This window comes from Mirounga leonina, unplaced genomic scaffold, assembly GCF_011800145.1.
Source record: "Mirounga leonina isolate KUSES-001 unplaced genomic scaffold, KU_Mleo_1.0 Mir_94, whole genome shotgun sequence".
Taxonomy (NCBI): domain Eukaryota; kingdom Metazoa; phylum Chordata; class Mammalia; order Carnivora; family Phocidae; genus Mirounga; species Mirounga leonina.
Genome location: NW_023270855.1, coordinates 14,661,732 through 14,676,504, shown reverse-complemented (window position 1 = coordinate 14,676,504; position 14,773 = coordinate 14,661,732). Strand labels below are relative to the sequence as shown.

General features: G+C 39.8%; 1 protein-coding gene across 3 annotated transcripts in view; it reads right to left on the bottom strand.

Annotated features, from left to right (window-relative positions):
• IL5RA (interleukin 5 receptor subunit alpha) overlaps window positions 1–14,455 on the bottom strand; it is a 35,237-nt gene extending 20,782 nt beyond the window's left edge. For 2 of the 3 annotated variants that reach the window (XM_034997318.1, XM_034997320.1), the window contains exons 1-8: window positions 14,356–14,455; window positions 12,966–13,109; window positions 8,720–8,804; window positions 6,860–7,005; window positions 5,682–5,820; window positions 2,779–2,932; window positions 2,517–2,704; window positions 350–495 (exon numbers count right to left, since the gene is read on the bottom strand). In XM_034997318.1, the coding sequence (XP_034853209.1) occupies window positions 350–495; window positions 2,517–2,704; window positions 2,779–2,932; window positions 5,682–5,820; window positions 6,860–7,005; window positions 8,720–8,798 (852 nt within the window). In that variant the 5' untranslated portion in view covers window positions 8,799–8,804; window positions 12,966–13,109; window positions 14,356–14,455. Of the gene's footprint in view, window positions 1–349; window positions 496–2,516; window positions 2,705–2,778; window positions 2,933–5,681; window positions 5,821–6,859; window positions 7,006–8,719; window positions 8,813–12,965; window positions 13,110–14,355 lie in introns of those variants that run through there. The other variant, XM_034997319.1, reaches the window with a different exon arrangement.
• Window positions 14,456–14,773: the final 318 nt, after the last annotated feature.

Genomic DNA, 14,773 nt, shown 5'->3' with positions numbered 1-14,773 from the left:
CCAAGAAGTGGAATTGTCGGATCACACAATAATTCTATTTTTGATTTTTTGAGAAACTGCCATACTGTTTTCCACAGTGGCTGCTTATATTTTATATAAAATATAAAAAAAATTTTTATATTTACACCAACAGTAGTGCTCATGAGTTTTTATCTGATCTTTGTGTTATCTTGAACCAAAAGTTTGTCCTTCAACACAAAAAGACAGTAAAGTTTGGTTTATTTTTACAAAACTTGGGTGGATATAAGTTACCTTTGACCTTGTTATTGCCAAGCTATCACCGAATAGAATTTTTAAAATGTTTCTAAGAGAATGCTATCATCAAAATTGGAATGATCTGAAGAATTACCTGAAAATAATTTTTCCTTGTGTTGTAAATCTTCACTTCATATTCAAAGCAATGATTTGGAAAAGCAGAAATGGGTTTCTCCCACTGAATAGAAAGACGGGTTCCTTCAATCTCTGCTGTGACATTCACTGGAGGATTAACTCGATCTAGGTTAGAGAAGGAAAGGTCAGTAGTCTGGGCTGATGAATCCAATCCACTCACACTCCTCAAGGCATTTCTAAGATACAATCTTCTCAAGTATCTACCCTCGGGATTTAACTAACTGATCCACAAGACCCCAGTGGCTCACAGATGACTCCTACGTTGTAGCACTGAAGAGATCTCTACTGGAATCTTGAAGGATTCCTATTCCAAATGGCACTGAGTGGTGGAGTCCCTTTCCCCTTCAGCTCATTGCAAGACCCACCTCACTATCCCTGTTTCTCAAGTGGGACCAAACAGGGTCAGCCTCAACCTGGAGAGAAATTGCTCTGGAGCTTCCACTGAGCCCTGCCTCTCCTGAGCCAGGTGTGTGGCCCTGGGTAGTAATTTCCTCATTCTGAGCTTCAGTTTTGTTTCATTTTGTCTTCTTTGCCTTCTTTCAGGTTTGGGAGATGGAGCAGGAAGCTTCAATATTCTCTTGCATAAGAAGAATAGATTGGGCCACATTTGTCTTAACTTACAACTCTAGAGTTCTTTTCCCTGACTTATCACTTGATTGTCTTATCGCTTCGAGATGTGGGTGGAAATTATTTCTAAGTGAGCGTTGTTCTCTTAGGTTATGGGACTTAGATCTCACAATTAATGAATCATAAGGATAAGCTAAGAATGGGACCTATTGGTTCCACAGCCTGCCATTCCCTAAGCAGAAAAAATTTAACCAAGAATGTATTTCTTTTAGTAATATGAGGAATTTATCTCAAAGAAATGAAAATCATACAGGAAAATGAATCCCTGTGGTCTGTATCAGGTCGTGTCCATTTTCATATTAATATTTTTTCCTAGGTCTTCCTTAGCATTTTTTTATTACCAAATTTCAGGAAAGTGACATTTTTAGGTCATCTGAGAAATAGACTATTGAATAGAATTGCATAACCTCTTCATTGAGATGGTTCTTTAAACAGTTCATTTGATAGAGATATAGGTAAATCCTGTCCCTTTAAATAATATTTTTTATATTTATAATTATGTATAATTACCAGGCATTGTTCTAAGCACTGTATGGTTATTAACATACTTAATTCTCACAAAAGCCTTGCAGGAAGTGTTAATTTCTCCCCATTTCTTTCTGATGAGAAGACTGAGGTACAGAGGAATGACCAGCTTCTCTACAGTCCCTCAGCTAGTCAGTGGGGGAGCCAGGATCCAAGCCCAGGCAGCCTGACTCCACAGCCCACACCAGTAAATATGCCACGATTGAAATCTTGAGCATTAGTAACAAGAATGTGACGTGAAAGGCTCTTGATGAGTTTCATTAGTACAAGTATCTAGGATGGAAGGAGACTATTTTGAGAACCGAGCAAATGAAACTTTAAATAATACGTTTAGATCTGAGAATCATATGCTGAGTGAAACATTTTCGGATCACCCAGAGGAGACAGACCAGAATGGTAAATGATCCTAAGAGGAATTGGGGGTGGGAAGCTTGGGGAAGAGAAATCTCAGGATGAGAAAGCTGGCTGTCTTTGACTAGCTCTGAAACCATTTGTGGGGGAAAGGGTTGAGAATTATTTGGGGTTGGTACCAATAGGCAGGACCAATGGGCAGAAACTTCATGAAATGAGTCAGAGCTGAGAAAGGGCTGCTCCCTTCAGCAGTGAGTTCACATTCCCTGGTTCAGTGATTCTCACATGGTAGAGATTCTGTCCCCCATGGGACATTTAGAAATGTTGAGAGACATTTTGTTGTCACAGCGTGGGGGGTGGGGGGGAGAGATGCTACTGATCTAGTAGGTAGAGACCAAGGATGCTGCTCAAAATCCTGCAAGGCACAGGACAGCTCCCACATGACAGTTATCCATCAAGAATACCAGTAGTGCCTAGGTTGAGAAAGCTGGTCCCTGTGATTGTTAGGGGACAGATCGCATTTAGCATTGGAAAATTAGTCAAACTGGGTGATCTTTATAATCCCTTCCAATGCTGGGACTCTGCGATTTGGTTATTTCAGCTCTGAGTTAAGTCTACCTTACCAGTTGCATGCAGAGCAAACAGCTGATCAAAAGGCTTGATTGTAGCATGCTTGCTTGAGCCGTTAGTATGCACTGCCAGGGAGTCACTCCCTCTGCCACTGATAAAAGTCCTCGGAAACCAGCATGCAATATTTCTCTTCAGCGTGTCTTTCCTATACTCCTGGCATTCTTCGGTCGAGGAGCCATACCTAAATGGCAACACTCATAAGTTTTTAAGATGAGAGGCAACAATGCTTTTTCATAAGTAAACATAGCTACTTACCTGTAGTAGAGGAAATACTGCGTATCCTCAGGGGCATCCTTGCCAACGAGCCAGGTACAGTAAAGAGAAACTTGGTATGGCCTTAAGGGATTATAGTTATTTAATGTGGTGTTCGTAGTACACGTTAAATTCACAACTGAGGTTCCAGGAGACCCTAGATGGTCAATAAGAGGGTCAAAAATAAGAACAAAACACTGCCATGACAGCTTTTAAATCTTGCACTTCCTCTGAAACTGTAGTGATTGGGAACATCTTACCATGAAAAAGTAAACGTTATCATAAATTTCTAGAAACCTTTTTGCAAAGGGCCAGCTTACTGGGGGGATGAAGCTAGGATTACAAAGCCTGAGTTTCTGGCATTAAACTTCCTGGCCACTTTGGGCTAAGGGAGTGTGTCTGCGTGATATACTTGTATGAAAATTAAAGAGCAGTACAAGAGATTGTCGTTCAAAGCTTGGTATTCTAATGCCACATTTTTCAACAATGAGCTGTGACACTTTGAACCCCACTATTCTGGACCTCAGTTTTTCCAGCTGTAAACGGGAGAGTTGACAGAAGAAGGTCTCTAGTGCCACTTTCCATCCTAGAATTATGGGATTCATTAGGTCGCACCCAAATGGTCCTGAATAACATAGATTGCCGCTCCGAAGGAAGTGGGTTCTAGCAGCACTGAAAAACAACACTTCCTCGGGTGCCTGGGTGGGTCAGTCGGTTAAGCATCTGCCTTCTGCTCAGGTATGATCCCAGGGTTCTGGGATCGAGCCCTGCGTCGGGCTCCTTGCTCAGTGGGGAGTCTGCTTCTCCCTCTCCTCCCGACTCTTGCTCTCTCTCACTACCTCTCTCATATAAATAAATAAAATCTTAAAAAAAAAAAAAAAACTTCCTTGGAGACTCCGTGCACAGTAGTCTGTTGACGTCAGCTTTACTGTGCAAAGATATTAAGGGGATCTTGTGATTTTCCACCAAACGCATTATGTTCATTTCACCCAGGATTTCTGAAGATTATTTGACTGGAAAGCCTTATTTTCATTTCAAACTGCACTGTCACCATGTTAATTGGGGGCTCTTCAGAACACACCATAGTGGAGACACTGGCCTTGTGGTTGCTCACAGGAGGGAAAAAACACTTTGGGCTGAGGGTCAAGGAGGACCTCATCAAAGCGGGAGCCTTGCGATTGAATCTCCAATGATAGAAGGGGGTCTCTTAGTTTAGCTTAGTTTAAGTCAATTCATATTTATCACTGTCAGCCAGTGTAGCTCACGGGGGAGAAAAGACAGACCACTTGTGTCTGCAGAGAAGTTGGACAAAAGGGACACTGGCTAGTTTGTGTTATTACCACGCACCGTCAGATAGGTTTTTTCCTCTATATTCATATACAACAAATGTACACAGACTTGTATGTATGCCTTGTACTCAGTGTGTTAAATGACCAGATGTTCCACACCCAAGTATAGTTTGGAGTCTTCTGTAATCTGTTTGCCTCCCACCTCTCTTCCAAGGAATCATGTGGTATGAATTCAGACTGATTCAGGGGAGAATTAATTTTTCATTCCTGTCACTGTATATTGGCATGCTCAGAGAATAATTAGAATTGCAGACATGTAATTCTGAAAGATGCATTACAGGTATACTCCTGTTACTGAGATGTGGGAAAGTAGTTTAAGGTAAGGCACACAGAGGTCTGTATTTGTGATCTTATGTCTACCTTGGATTAGTCTCTGAACTTGGAGTCAAGGCCATTGTGAATTGGCTGTTCTATGGTCTACGCAACACGTTAAAATGAGTAAACAGAAAGATGTTCACAGGGCTGCTCTCGGTCATTGACACAATTCAGAGGCTACACAGCCTTTTCATTCAGTGATGTGATGAGACAACGGTTGGATGATTACCCATGGGCCGGACGGGCCAAGACAACAGTTACTAGGAACACTCACGTAACCTGGGACATGGTGATCCTTCTCTCTTTCCCTGGTGTGGGTGTGTGTGTTTCCAAGGCTTTAATCCCAAGTATCACTGATTCTACGTATTAGAAACCCCAATTTCCCACCAAAGGACAGTGTAGACAGTGGATGCTACCTATCCTCTTTCTTCATGGTGGGATGTTCCGTGTTGTGGCTGCTGTGAACCACCAGCAGCTTCCTTAAATTTGGTATGACAAGTCCTAGAGTGCAGAACGCCACAAACAGGACAGGAGGAAACGCTCCTTCTGAAGTGTGCACTGCTTGTTCCATAGCCCAGTAAAGCATGAGACACCATCCCTGCCCCCAAAAGGCTTACATTCAGAGGCGGCAGGGTATAAAGCTATTTGTGAAAGAGAATGGCATATATGCTAAATGAGTAACAGCCCATGAGTGGGTTTTGAGGAGGAAGAGCCTCCTTCAGTGTACGGGATGAAAAGTAAAAGGGCTTTCTAGAGGAGGTGCAACTTGCTTTGTGCTCTGAAGTATGGAAAGGATTCAGAAGAGCAGGCAGAGGGGAATCCAAGAGAGCAAAGCCTCTGAGGCAAGAAAAAGCTGCTGTGGGGGAACGGGTGGGGGGGGCGGCGGGGGGCGGCCAATGTTAGAAATCTGAGAAAAGCAGAGGAATCATGTTGGGTATGGTTAGAAAATGTCTTATAGCCCAATTATGAAAGATCTGATTGGCCCTGATTTTGCTGATGACCCTGTGACTTGGGAGCAGGGGAGCGAGAAGGGTGAGCTATGTCTGCAGGGATGCACCAGATGGAATGGGGTGGGTTATGACAATAAGTGATCACAGCCTCGGTTAGGATGTTGATGAGGAGGAAGAATACTTGGCAGGAACTGCTGACTGACTACGGAAAAGAAAAGCCAGTTTCTTTTCCAACTTTGCCTGATCTCCAAAGTCAGGAATACAATACAAGGCTGTTAGGAGCCTGCCTTACCCGGTGGGGCTTTAAGCTCAGCAGAAACCCAGTTGCTTGCCAGCAGGGAGTGGCCATTCCATGGGATGGTCTGCACACTTGCTGAAAAGCCTTGATGAAGAACGGTGACGCATTTGCTTTCAGTGTTTCTGGTTTCATACTAAAAATAAACCCCACAAGTCATGATGCAGAAAAGGGAAAGAGCATTAAGGGAGCTATTTTAATCCAATAGGCATTTTCTTCCACTTTTTAAATGGCATGTAAATAAAATTCAGGGAACTAGTTTGGATAGAAAAAAAATTAAGCACATGATTTCACAGGTACATATCTGCTCATCCCCAAACTCATCGAGTTAGGTAAATATGTACAGCTTTTTCCACACCATTCACACCTCAACGAAGTTGATTTTTAAAAATGAGCAAGTAAATAAATGACCCAATTCTAGCATTTGGGTGTTAAAAAAAAAAAAACATACAAAAATATATAATAATTCCTCAATGATAGATGAACACATTCCTATAAAAACAAACAAAATACTATGATTAAGGCTCACATTCACTTCAGCCATCACCTCTAAACCCAGTCTCTTCCCCAGAGGTAACTTTCTAAGGGAAATTTCTCTAGAATTCCATATTGACTGAAAAAAATAGCTAATACTAATCGCTTCTCCCTTCATTTCATTTTACTGCACATCTCTTAGGTATCAGGTGCTTTAACATAATCCCTGCAGTGGGAAATGGCAAAGCTGCGTCTCTGAGACGTACAGTGACTGGCCCAAGGTTGCCGAGGCAGGAAGTGACTGCAGCCGGATTCGAACTTGGCTTCTCTGGTTAAGCACCCCACTGCCTCCCATTTTATGCCACTGCTCTCTTCTCTTTTTCTCTTTGCCTATTTTCAAGTATCAAATCCATTTTACCTCCAAAGTCCCTAAATGTTCTTTTCTTGGTGAAAGAATCGGGGCAAAGTTAAAAGGTTCTGTGCCACTGTCGAATGCTAAGCAACACACACAGCACTAGTTCATGGTCCTTTCAACTGACACCCTACTCTGCTTGGAGCCTAACGGAAAACCCTTGGGTCGGTTGTGGGTTTTTTTTTTTTTTTTTTTTTTTTTGGTAACTTAAAAGTTAATTTGATAGGGAAAATGCAGTTAGAGTTAAAAGTGACTCTAAATAAAGACGACTGTCAGAATAAATACTTACATCATCTTCTTGTGGAGCGTTTATTCTCACGTGATACCCTAGCTCGACATCCTTTGGCTCTTGATCAGGATTTGGTTCCCAGCGTAAAAGAACTTGGGCTAGACCAGTAACTTTGATGGTGAAGTTGACAGGTGGGAGAAGTAAAGCTGTGATGAAAAGGAGCCACATGATGTTAATTGTACGGAGGCAGCACTTTTAAATTTTTCAAGGACTTTAGTGTGGAGTAAGGATCTTATGATTATTAGAGTGTATAATACTGAAATAATTTTGGAAAATTTGCTTTAAAAAACTGCTTTTAACTCCTTATCTTTCTAACTTTGCCCAGGTATTTCCCTATAGCATATACAGGTTTTTACTGAAATATGAATATTTTAATATATCATTCCTTATACCTCTAGTTTTCAAGCTGAGGGCCATTATCTATAAATTGGCTAGAAAAACTTACTGGTTTGTGGCTAGAATTTTTTTTTAATGACATGGAAGAAAATAGGATAGAAAATATCAGGGTCCATGAAACATAATTACTATTTCACGAACCTCTTATTTCCACTACATGAATGTACTTAAATATTTGTATTTGTACTGGTTCTTGATGTAAAATTAATTTATTTCTCATTTTGATTCAAAGTCAAAACAATTTGTGAGCAAAACTACTTAGACTTTAATAGAAAAGAGGTTTTTTTTCTTTGAACCACGTTTTCAAAATAAAAACTTTCCTTTAAGCACAGGTGAGCAAAAAGAAAAAGAAAAATTACCTCTAATCCTGCAACTGAGAATAGTGTTAATATGTGATATATTCATTATTTTTTGTCCTTGGCATATGTTGCTACAACGTGTTAAACTGTTTCCTAAAACTAGGACAATATTGTACACACCATTAGGAAACTGACTTTTATTCCTTTACTACATGGTTAGGATATTTCCACTGACCTTTAATTTTGAATAGCCTTCTATAACTCTGCGTCTATACTTGCCACATACAGGGCTCTGTCTATATCACACTGTCCATTATGGTAGCCACTGGCCATATATGGCTATTTAAATGTAAGTTACCGGAGCGCCTGGGTGGCTCAGTCGGTTAAGCCGCTGCCTTCGGCTCAGGTCATGATCCCGGGGTCCTGGGATCGAGCCCTGCATCAGGCTCCCTGCTCAGCGGGAAGCCTGCTTCTCCCTCTCCCTCTGTCTGCCTTTCTGACTACTTGTTCTCTCTCTCTCTCTGTCAAATAAATGAATAAAATCTTTAAAAAAATAAAATAAAATAAATGTAAGTTACCCTAGTAAGGTAACTAAGTTACCTTAGTTGCATGAACCTATTTCAACTACTCTGTAGTCACTTACGTATAGTGTCTACTCCATTGTACAATGGGGATATAGAACAGTGTCCTTATCATAGAAAGTTCTCTTAGACAACATTACATATGGACCATATGATAACTTTCTTTTCTTAGACTCTGTCCTTATACCATATCCATAGATCAACAAGTTTCTGAACTGAAGCGTAGTGGAAGTTTTTATTCTTTGGTTGTGAGGACTTGTAACCAACCCCTTGCATGGGAAGGCATTTCACATGTGGCCACCAGCTCCAACTCTATTCCATAGAGCCCAAACACCCACACGCAGAATATGATTCCCCAGTGTAGCATAAAATTGGCATTCCAGCCAACTTTGCTTTCTTAAAGTACAGCGTGTTGAAAAAGTTTGTATTCTGAAGAGAGTAAATATTCTTCTTTTAAAAAAATCCATACATAATTTCCTAATTAAGGGATTATTTAGGAAAAAAATAATGCTATCATTTTTGTAATGTCCTTTTTTTTTTTTTTTTAAAGAAACACTACTGAATTTAATAGATGGTGTACCTACATTTTTTATCAGGAAGTAAGTCTGCTCTCGGTATCACCATAGCCCACAACAGAATCAGTAATGCAGGTGCCATGATCATCACATCCTACAGAAAACAGAAGGATGAAGATCCCAATCACCACCAGTCACCATTTTTAAGAAAAACTGGAAGCTACCTTTGAATATAAAATGTAGTCCTTTCCCCATTTAACAGTTCTGAATTATCTGTTATGTGCTAGAAATATAAATATGAACAAATGTTGGGTTTTGTTCTTAAAACGTGGATCCATAGTCTGAGGGGCAGGATGAAATGTAAATGAATAATTGTAGTCCAGTTAAACACTGTTGCGGTAAAGGTGTGAATGGGGCACAGTAGGAGCCAAGAGACTTCTGAATTGAGAAGGATTAACTAGAGTTTTTGTTTTTTTTTAAGATTGATTTATTTGTTTTAGAGGGAGAGAGAGAGACAGTAAGAGGGAGAGAGAGAGTCCCAAGAAGACTTGGTGCTGAGCACAGAGCCCGATGCAGGGCTCGATCTCATGACCGCAAGATCAGGACCTGAGCCGGTCACTCAACCGACTGAGCCACCCAGGCGTCCCTTAACTAGAGTTCTTGACACACCAAGGGGAAAGGCAGTCCTGGTGGAATCCACAGCGAGGGTAAAGTCAGAAGAGCAGAAATTAAGTGGGTGAGGTTGGGTACTGAGCGGGAGACCAGAGCAGATCTTTGAAGAGTAAAAATTTCTAGGCACTGTTATTCAGATTGAAAATAAGCACCATTCCGATTCATTAACAAGTATTTAAATACGGGCCAACATGACAAGAAACTTAAATCTAAAACAATTTTTTTTTTAAAGATTTTATTTATTTATTTATTTGACAGAGAGAGAGACAGCGAGAGGAGGAACACAAGCAGGGGGAGAGGGAGAGGGAGAAGCAGGCTTCCTGCGGAGCAAGGAGCCCGATGTGGGGCTCAATCCCAGGACCCTGGGATCATGACCTGAGCCGAAGGCAGATGCTTTACGGCTGAGCCACCCAGGCGCCCCTAAAACAATTTTAATGTGGGAAAGAGACACTTCGTATCACAAACCTGGAATATTATGGCACTTTGAGCTTTGGAGAGGTTAAATATGTTGATGAATCCAAATAGGGGCAGGCCATTAAAGAGAATTAAAAACATAGGTACAGACCTGAGGAAAATAAACACGGTCTTGCTACCTACTTGAAACAACTGGACAATGAAACTGAATCTAGAGTAGTAATGTTATAATAACTCAGCATGGCTGTCTGGGAAGTGTGGTTGTTAACATCAGCATCTTGTTGGACATGTTGTCGAAGAAGGGACTGGGATCCCTTGTTGGGAATTATCGATTAGAAATCTTGAGGGCTTCCTCTGAAGATATTGAAAGGCATTTTTCACATGGCCTGGATTTTAAGGAACAAAGAATTTTCACAGCTTCTCCATGTTGTGTTGTGTGCTATCCTGGCTTTTACAAAGCAGTTCTTCCTTTTATCTCTCATGCCCCTCCACCCTTTGATTCAGTGGGTGGCCCACATGGTTATTAGCCAATTGGCAATGAAGAAAAGGAGTCTGAAAGCTTAAATAATTTTCCAAAGATCAAACAGCTAGTAGAAAGTGGAATTTGGACCCAGTCTTGGATTTACCAACAACAAAGCTTATGTTCTGTACTAATTTAAGTGACTTCTAGTTTTCAGTTTAAAAATTTATTTAAAAAGGGGCGCCCAGCTGTCTCAGTTGGAAGAGCATGTGATTCTTGGCCTCGGGGTCATGAGTTTGAGGCCCACATCGGGTATAGGGATTACATAAAGTACAATATTTTTTAAAAACTTATTTAAATGGGCTGGTATTTGGCAATATAATGGTAACCACAGAAGATAGACTTTTGGCTAAATGGCAAAAAAAAAAAATTCTTATTTTTTAGCTCGCTATTTAACCAACTTATTACTTACCTTACGACTATCACTCTTAACTTTGTAATGAAATTAGTAAAATATCACAATATAGAAGATAGCAACATCATACAAATCAATTTCTTTTTCAAATAAACTTCAGTATTGCTAATCAGAATTGTGCTACTTTTGATAAAAATAATTTTCTCTTACTCTGGTCCCACATTGTGTAGAAACAGAATTTTAAAAATGACAAGGACAATAAAAGCAGATATTTTAATACTCTAAAATTTTTCAACAAGTAAGAATGTTAAGGAGTTAAAGGGAAACATTAGTAATTTGTTGAGCCTAAGAAGCAACAATACAAAAATAAAACCAAAAAAACCCTTAACAAATAACAATAAAGACAGTTTCCTCTGCAAGTTAAGAAAGTTATGTCTTTGAAACGTCAGCATTTCCTGAAATGTTAGATATGCTCTAACTTTGCACTAATGGTCATTAAGAGGAATTCTAGGTCAGAAAAAAAGAATGCAAGATTGATATTCCCTAGTGACTTGTACTGACTGGCAAAGCAAATAGTATGTTATGACCAAACACTTATTTGTCCTTCTAAGTTAAGTAATTGAAGAGATAAAACTGTTGAAGATCTAAGTGGGGGAATAATTGAATATTTTACATAACCAAGCACCGTCCCATAGAATTTGTTGGGAGAATAATTGAATATTTTACATAACCAAGCACCCTCCTGTAGAATTTGTTACGTATTCCGACATCATAGCTGCTGAAAATGGAATTATGTTTTGTATTCAATCACTCAGAACTTTTCTGATGATTAATTTCTTTTTTGCTATAAAACAGCCATACAGTTTTTTTCACATCTCATTGTGATATTTTCCATTCAAAAAGGCGACACAACAAAATTAGGTGTCCTATAGATGACACAAGATATTCAAATAGAAGTCAAAATATTAGTGAGAATGACAATTTTTTGTGAGCCAGATAAATTGCCTCCAAGACTGGGTATTACTGGAGCTTTGGCAGTTGACCCGTGTTTCCCGGGTTCCCGTTCCTGTTCATTCTCTGCTCTGTTCCCTGAAAGCTCCTCCAGCCTTTGTCTATGATCCCTTATTATTTCTGGTCTCAGGCAGAACAATTACCACTGCTGGAAAAACAACCCAAATCTCTCTGGGCCATGTTTTTAATCCAAAGGTATATTGTTAAATAGATGTCAACTGGGAGACCTTTCACTGTACAAGAACAGAGCTAGCTACCTCTCTAGCTTAAAAAAATATATATCAAAATGACAATATGATCAACTACTTCTCATGGCTACCAATTAAAATCTGCAAGAAAGATATCAAGTTGTTAAGATAACATTCAAATTCAGCAGAATAAAGCAAATATGGGCCTACTTACAGTCCTCACAAAACAAAATCAGTCTTCTTAGAGATATCATAGGCTACTTGTTCATGTGACATTTCACTGAGTTTACCTAAAATTCCTCGAGTGCCCTCAAAGAATCTGCCTTCTGGTTAAGTGATATATTGGAAATTTGGGAGAAAACAGGAGCACAACCTCTTGCACTATAGATGTTTGTAGAAAGTTGGGTTAAGTTTTGGCAACTGGCAATGGATTTCCCCAGTGTTCCTAAGAATTGGTCAAATTCTACCGAAGTTCAAACTTAAGAATATTTTCCCCTCTTTTTTTTTCAACTTATTTTTTTTTTTTGCCTGGGGCATTTGTTTTATAACCAAAGTTGTATATGCAACCCTGTTTTTAGAGCATTTTTTTGAGTCACTTGTGGTGACATCTAGTTCCAGACTCAACCTCAGTGCACAGAAATTGAAAAGCAACTGGGAGGATTCATGCTCTGTTAGGCTCTTAAAAGTAAAGAGTTTGCTTTTTTACTTCCTCTTTTTTTCCTGTACAGCGTAATCAGCAATAAAACTCATCTCTTGAGGGATGAAGAATAAATAAATAACCCAAGGTGTAAAATGCAAATGACACATTTAGCATTTAGGTATATTGTATTAACCCCCAAATGAAAACATGTGCAAGCTTCCTAAAAATATAAATGAGTGATAAGGACCGTATATAATGCGTGCAATTTTTTCTTACTATTCCTGGATTTTGGTCAACTTTCTGAAATAGTCATAAAATATAAGTCATGGGTTCAAATTGTTGCCCTATACATTCATAAACAATCTTTAGCCAAGGTAGGAATGGTGCTTCATTGGGAAAATGAAGGAAGAAGGACTTTGCTGCTAATCTCCCAGTGGTGGTTAAATGTCTGCCAGCTAATCCCACGTGGTATGATTTGCCATCTCGCATCTGTGCTCCCCCATTCCGGGGCATACCTTCCTCTGGTGATCCTCTTGTTTCCAACGACCGTGCTCAGTATCAGAGGGCCAGGACCAGATCCATCCTGTCCGTGCGTTTGGCTGCAGCCCCAGCACCTAGCACAGTGTCAGGCACAGGGCAGATGTTAAACGTGCCTGGCCCTGTATAGAATAGAGGCAAATTAATATGCTACCCTTACCAAGCCCAGCTCTGCAGGGTAAAATCTAGCATGGGGATGGGAGAGACCAGAGCTCAGGAGGCTGGGAGCATATTAATAAGCCTGGTCCATTTGGGGTGTGTGTGTGATACATTTGGTACCTTGCCTAAAAATTTCCCCAAGTAGCATTTCACGTAATGAAAACAAATGAGGTGATTTGATTTCCAAATCTTCATTATGTTTTGAAAGGCAAACTTTTAACAAATAGCTACATACCTTAATATATTTTTCAATAGCTACAAAAGAGGACATAACTTTCCTGCAAAATAAAAATTGTACCTGGTAATGAAATTTTGGGCATGATAATCCATTAAATTGAGTATCAGATACATTAATCAATATGGCTATAAAAGCGGTCACTTTTCACGTGTTTATGAATGTTAGGCTCATGGGGTACTGAGGGATTTTTCTTTTTCTTTTTTTTTTTAATTTTTCATTCAATCAATTTCTCCTGGAAATATAAAATATATAAAATTGTCAGTTTGGGTAAATAATTAATAAAACCAAGTGAGATATTTCAGCTATTTATGTTTTAGATACTTCAAATTATTGTACATCTCGTATCAAGTCAAACAATCTTGAAAAATCCCAGAACTCCCAGGAGAGACAAAAAGCAGAATGCCTTCAGTTAGATGCAGTGCAATCATCTCCTTTTTGCTGTTGTTCCTTAATTTGTAGCTTTCTTAATTAACTCTCAAACGTCCTCACCAAGATATTTCATTAACTGCTACACCCTGTTTTCTAACCTCAGGTATTTTCTAAGAAATCTTGGCAGAGTATATATTTTCCTTTTAATCCCTAAAGTATCTGCAGCAATGGCAAACCAGTCCCCTATATAAGGGTCAACAAAAACCTTAGGTGTCTTGTTAATATGACTCACCTAGCCATGGATTTGCCCTCCTCAGTTACTTAGCTGAGTTACAAGGACACAAGAATAGAATGCTATACCCAGAATCGATATGACCTGCCTGATAGACGTTTTATAGCACCATTATTAGTTCTGCCCCTGCTAATAATAGTTATAAGGGGTCTTGTTTCCCCTTTTTATTTAAAAATTTGCCATATATTTAGAAATCACTTATTTCTCCCTTTTCCTATCCTCCCCCTCCCCCACCCTTCCCCATGTAATGAAATTCTTAGGAGGTGGAGCATAGGGTGCTCTTAGAGAAAAAAAAAAGGCATTTGCTCACTTTGTGATGAATCAGCCTTGGATCCCCACTTACTGAGAAGTGCGGTGGCCCCATGCCATCAGGAGCAGCTGCAAGGGCATTGAAAATGAATCTTATCTCTGGGTGCACTTTTTGACTTAGAGGCGGTTCTTCTTTACTGTTTCGTCATCACAGCTGTAATGGTTACAAACTCACAGGCAGTTTGCTGTACCTGGGATGGCAACAGAGCTTCTCCAAGCACATCTCCAGGAGCATCTGTAAAAGCAGTTATGGACGACCCTCAACAGCAGCTCCCCAATGAATGAAATGAAAGGATCTCTCTTGTCCAGATAACCACTATCTGATAACGGTCTCATCTGCATTCTCATTCTCTTTCAAGATGTTTGGCTCTGTTCTGGAGCTGAAAGTCACATTTAGTCCTGGGTGACAAGGTCAAGTT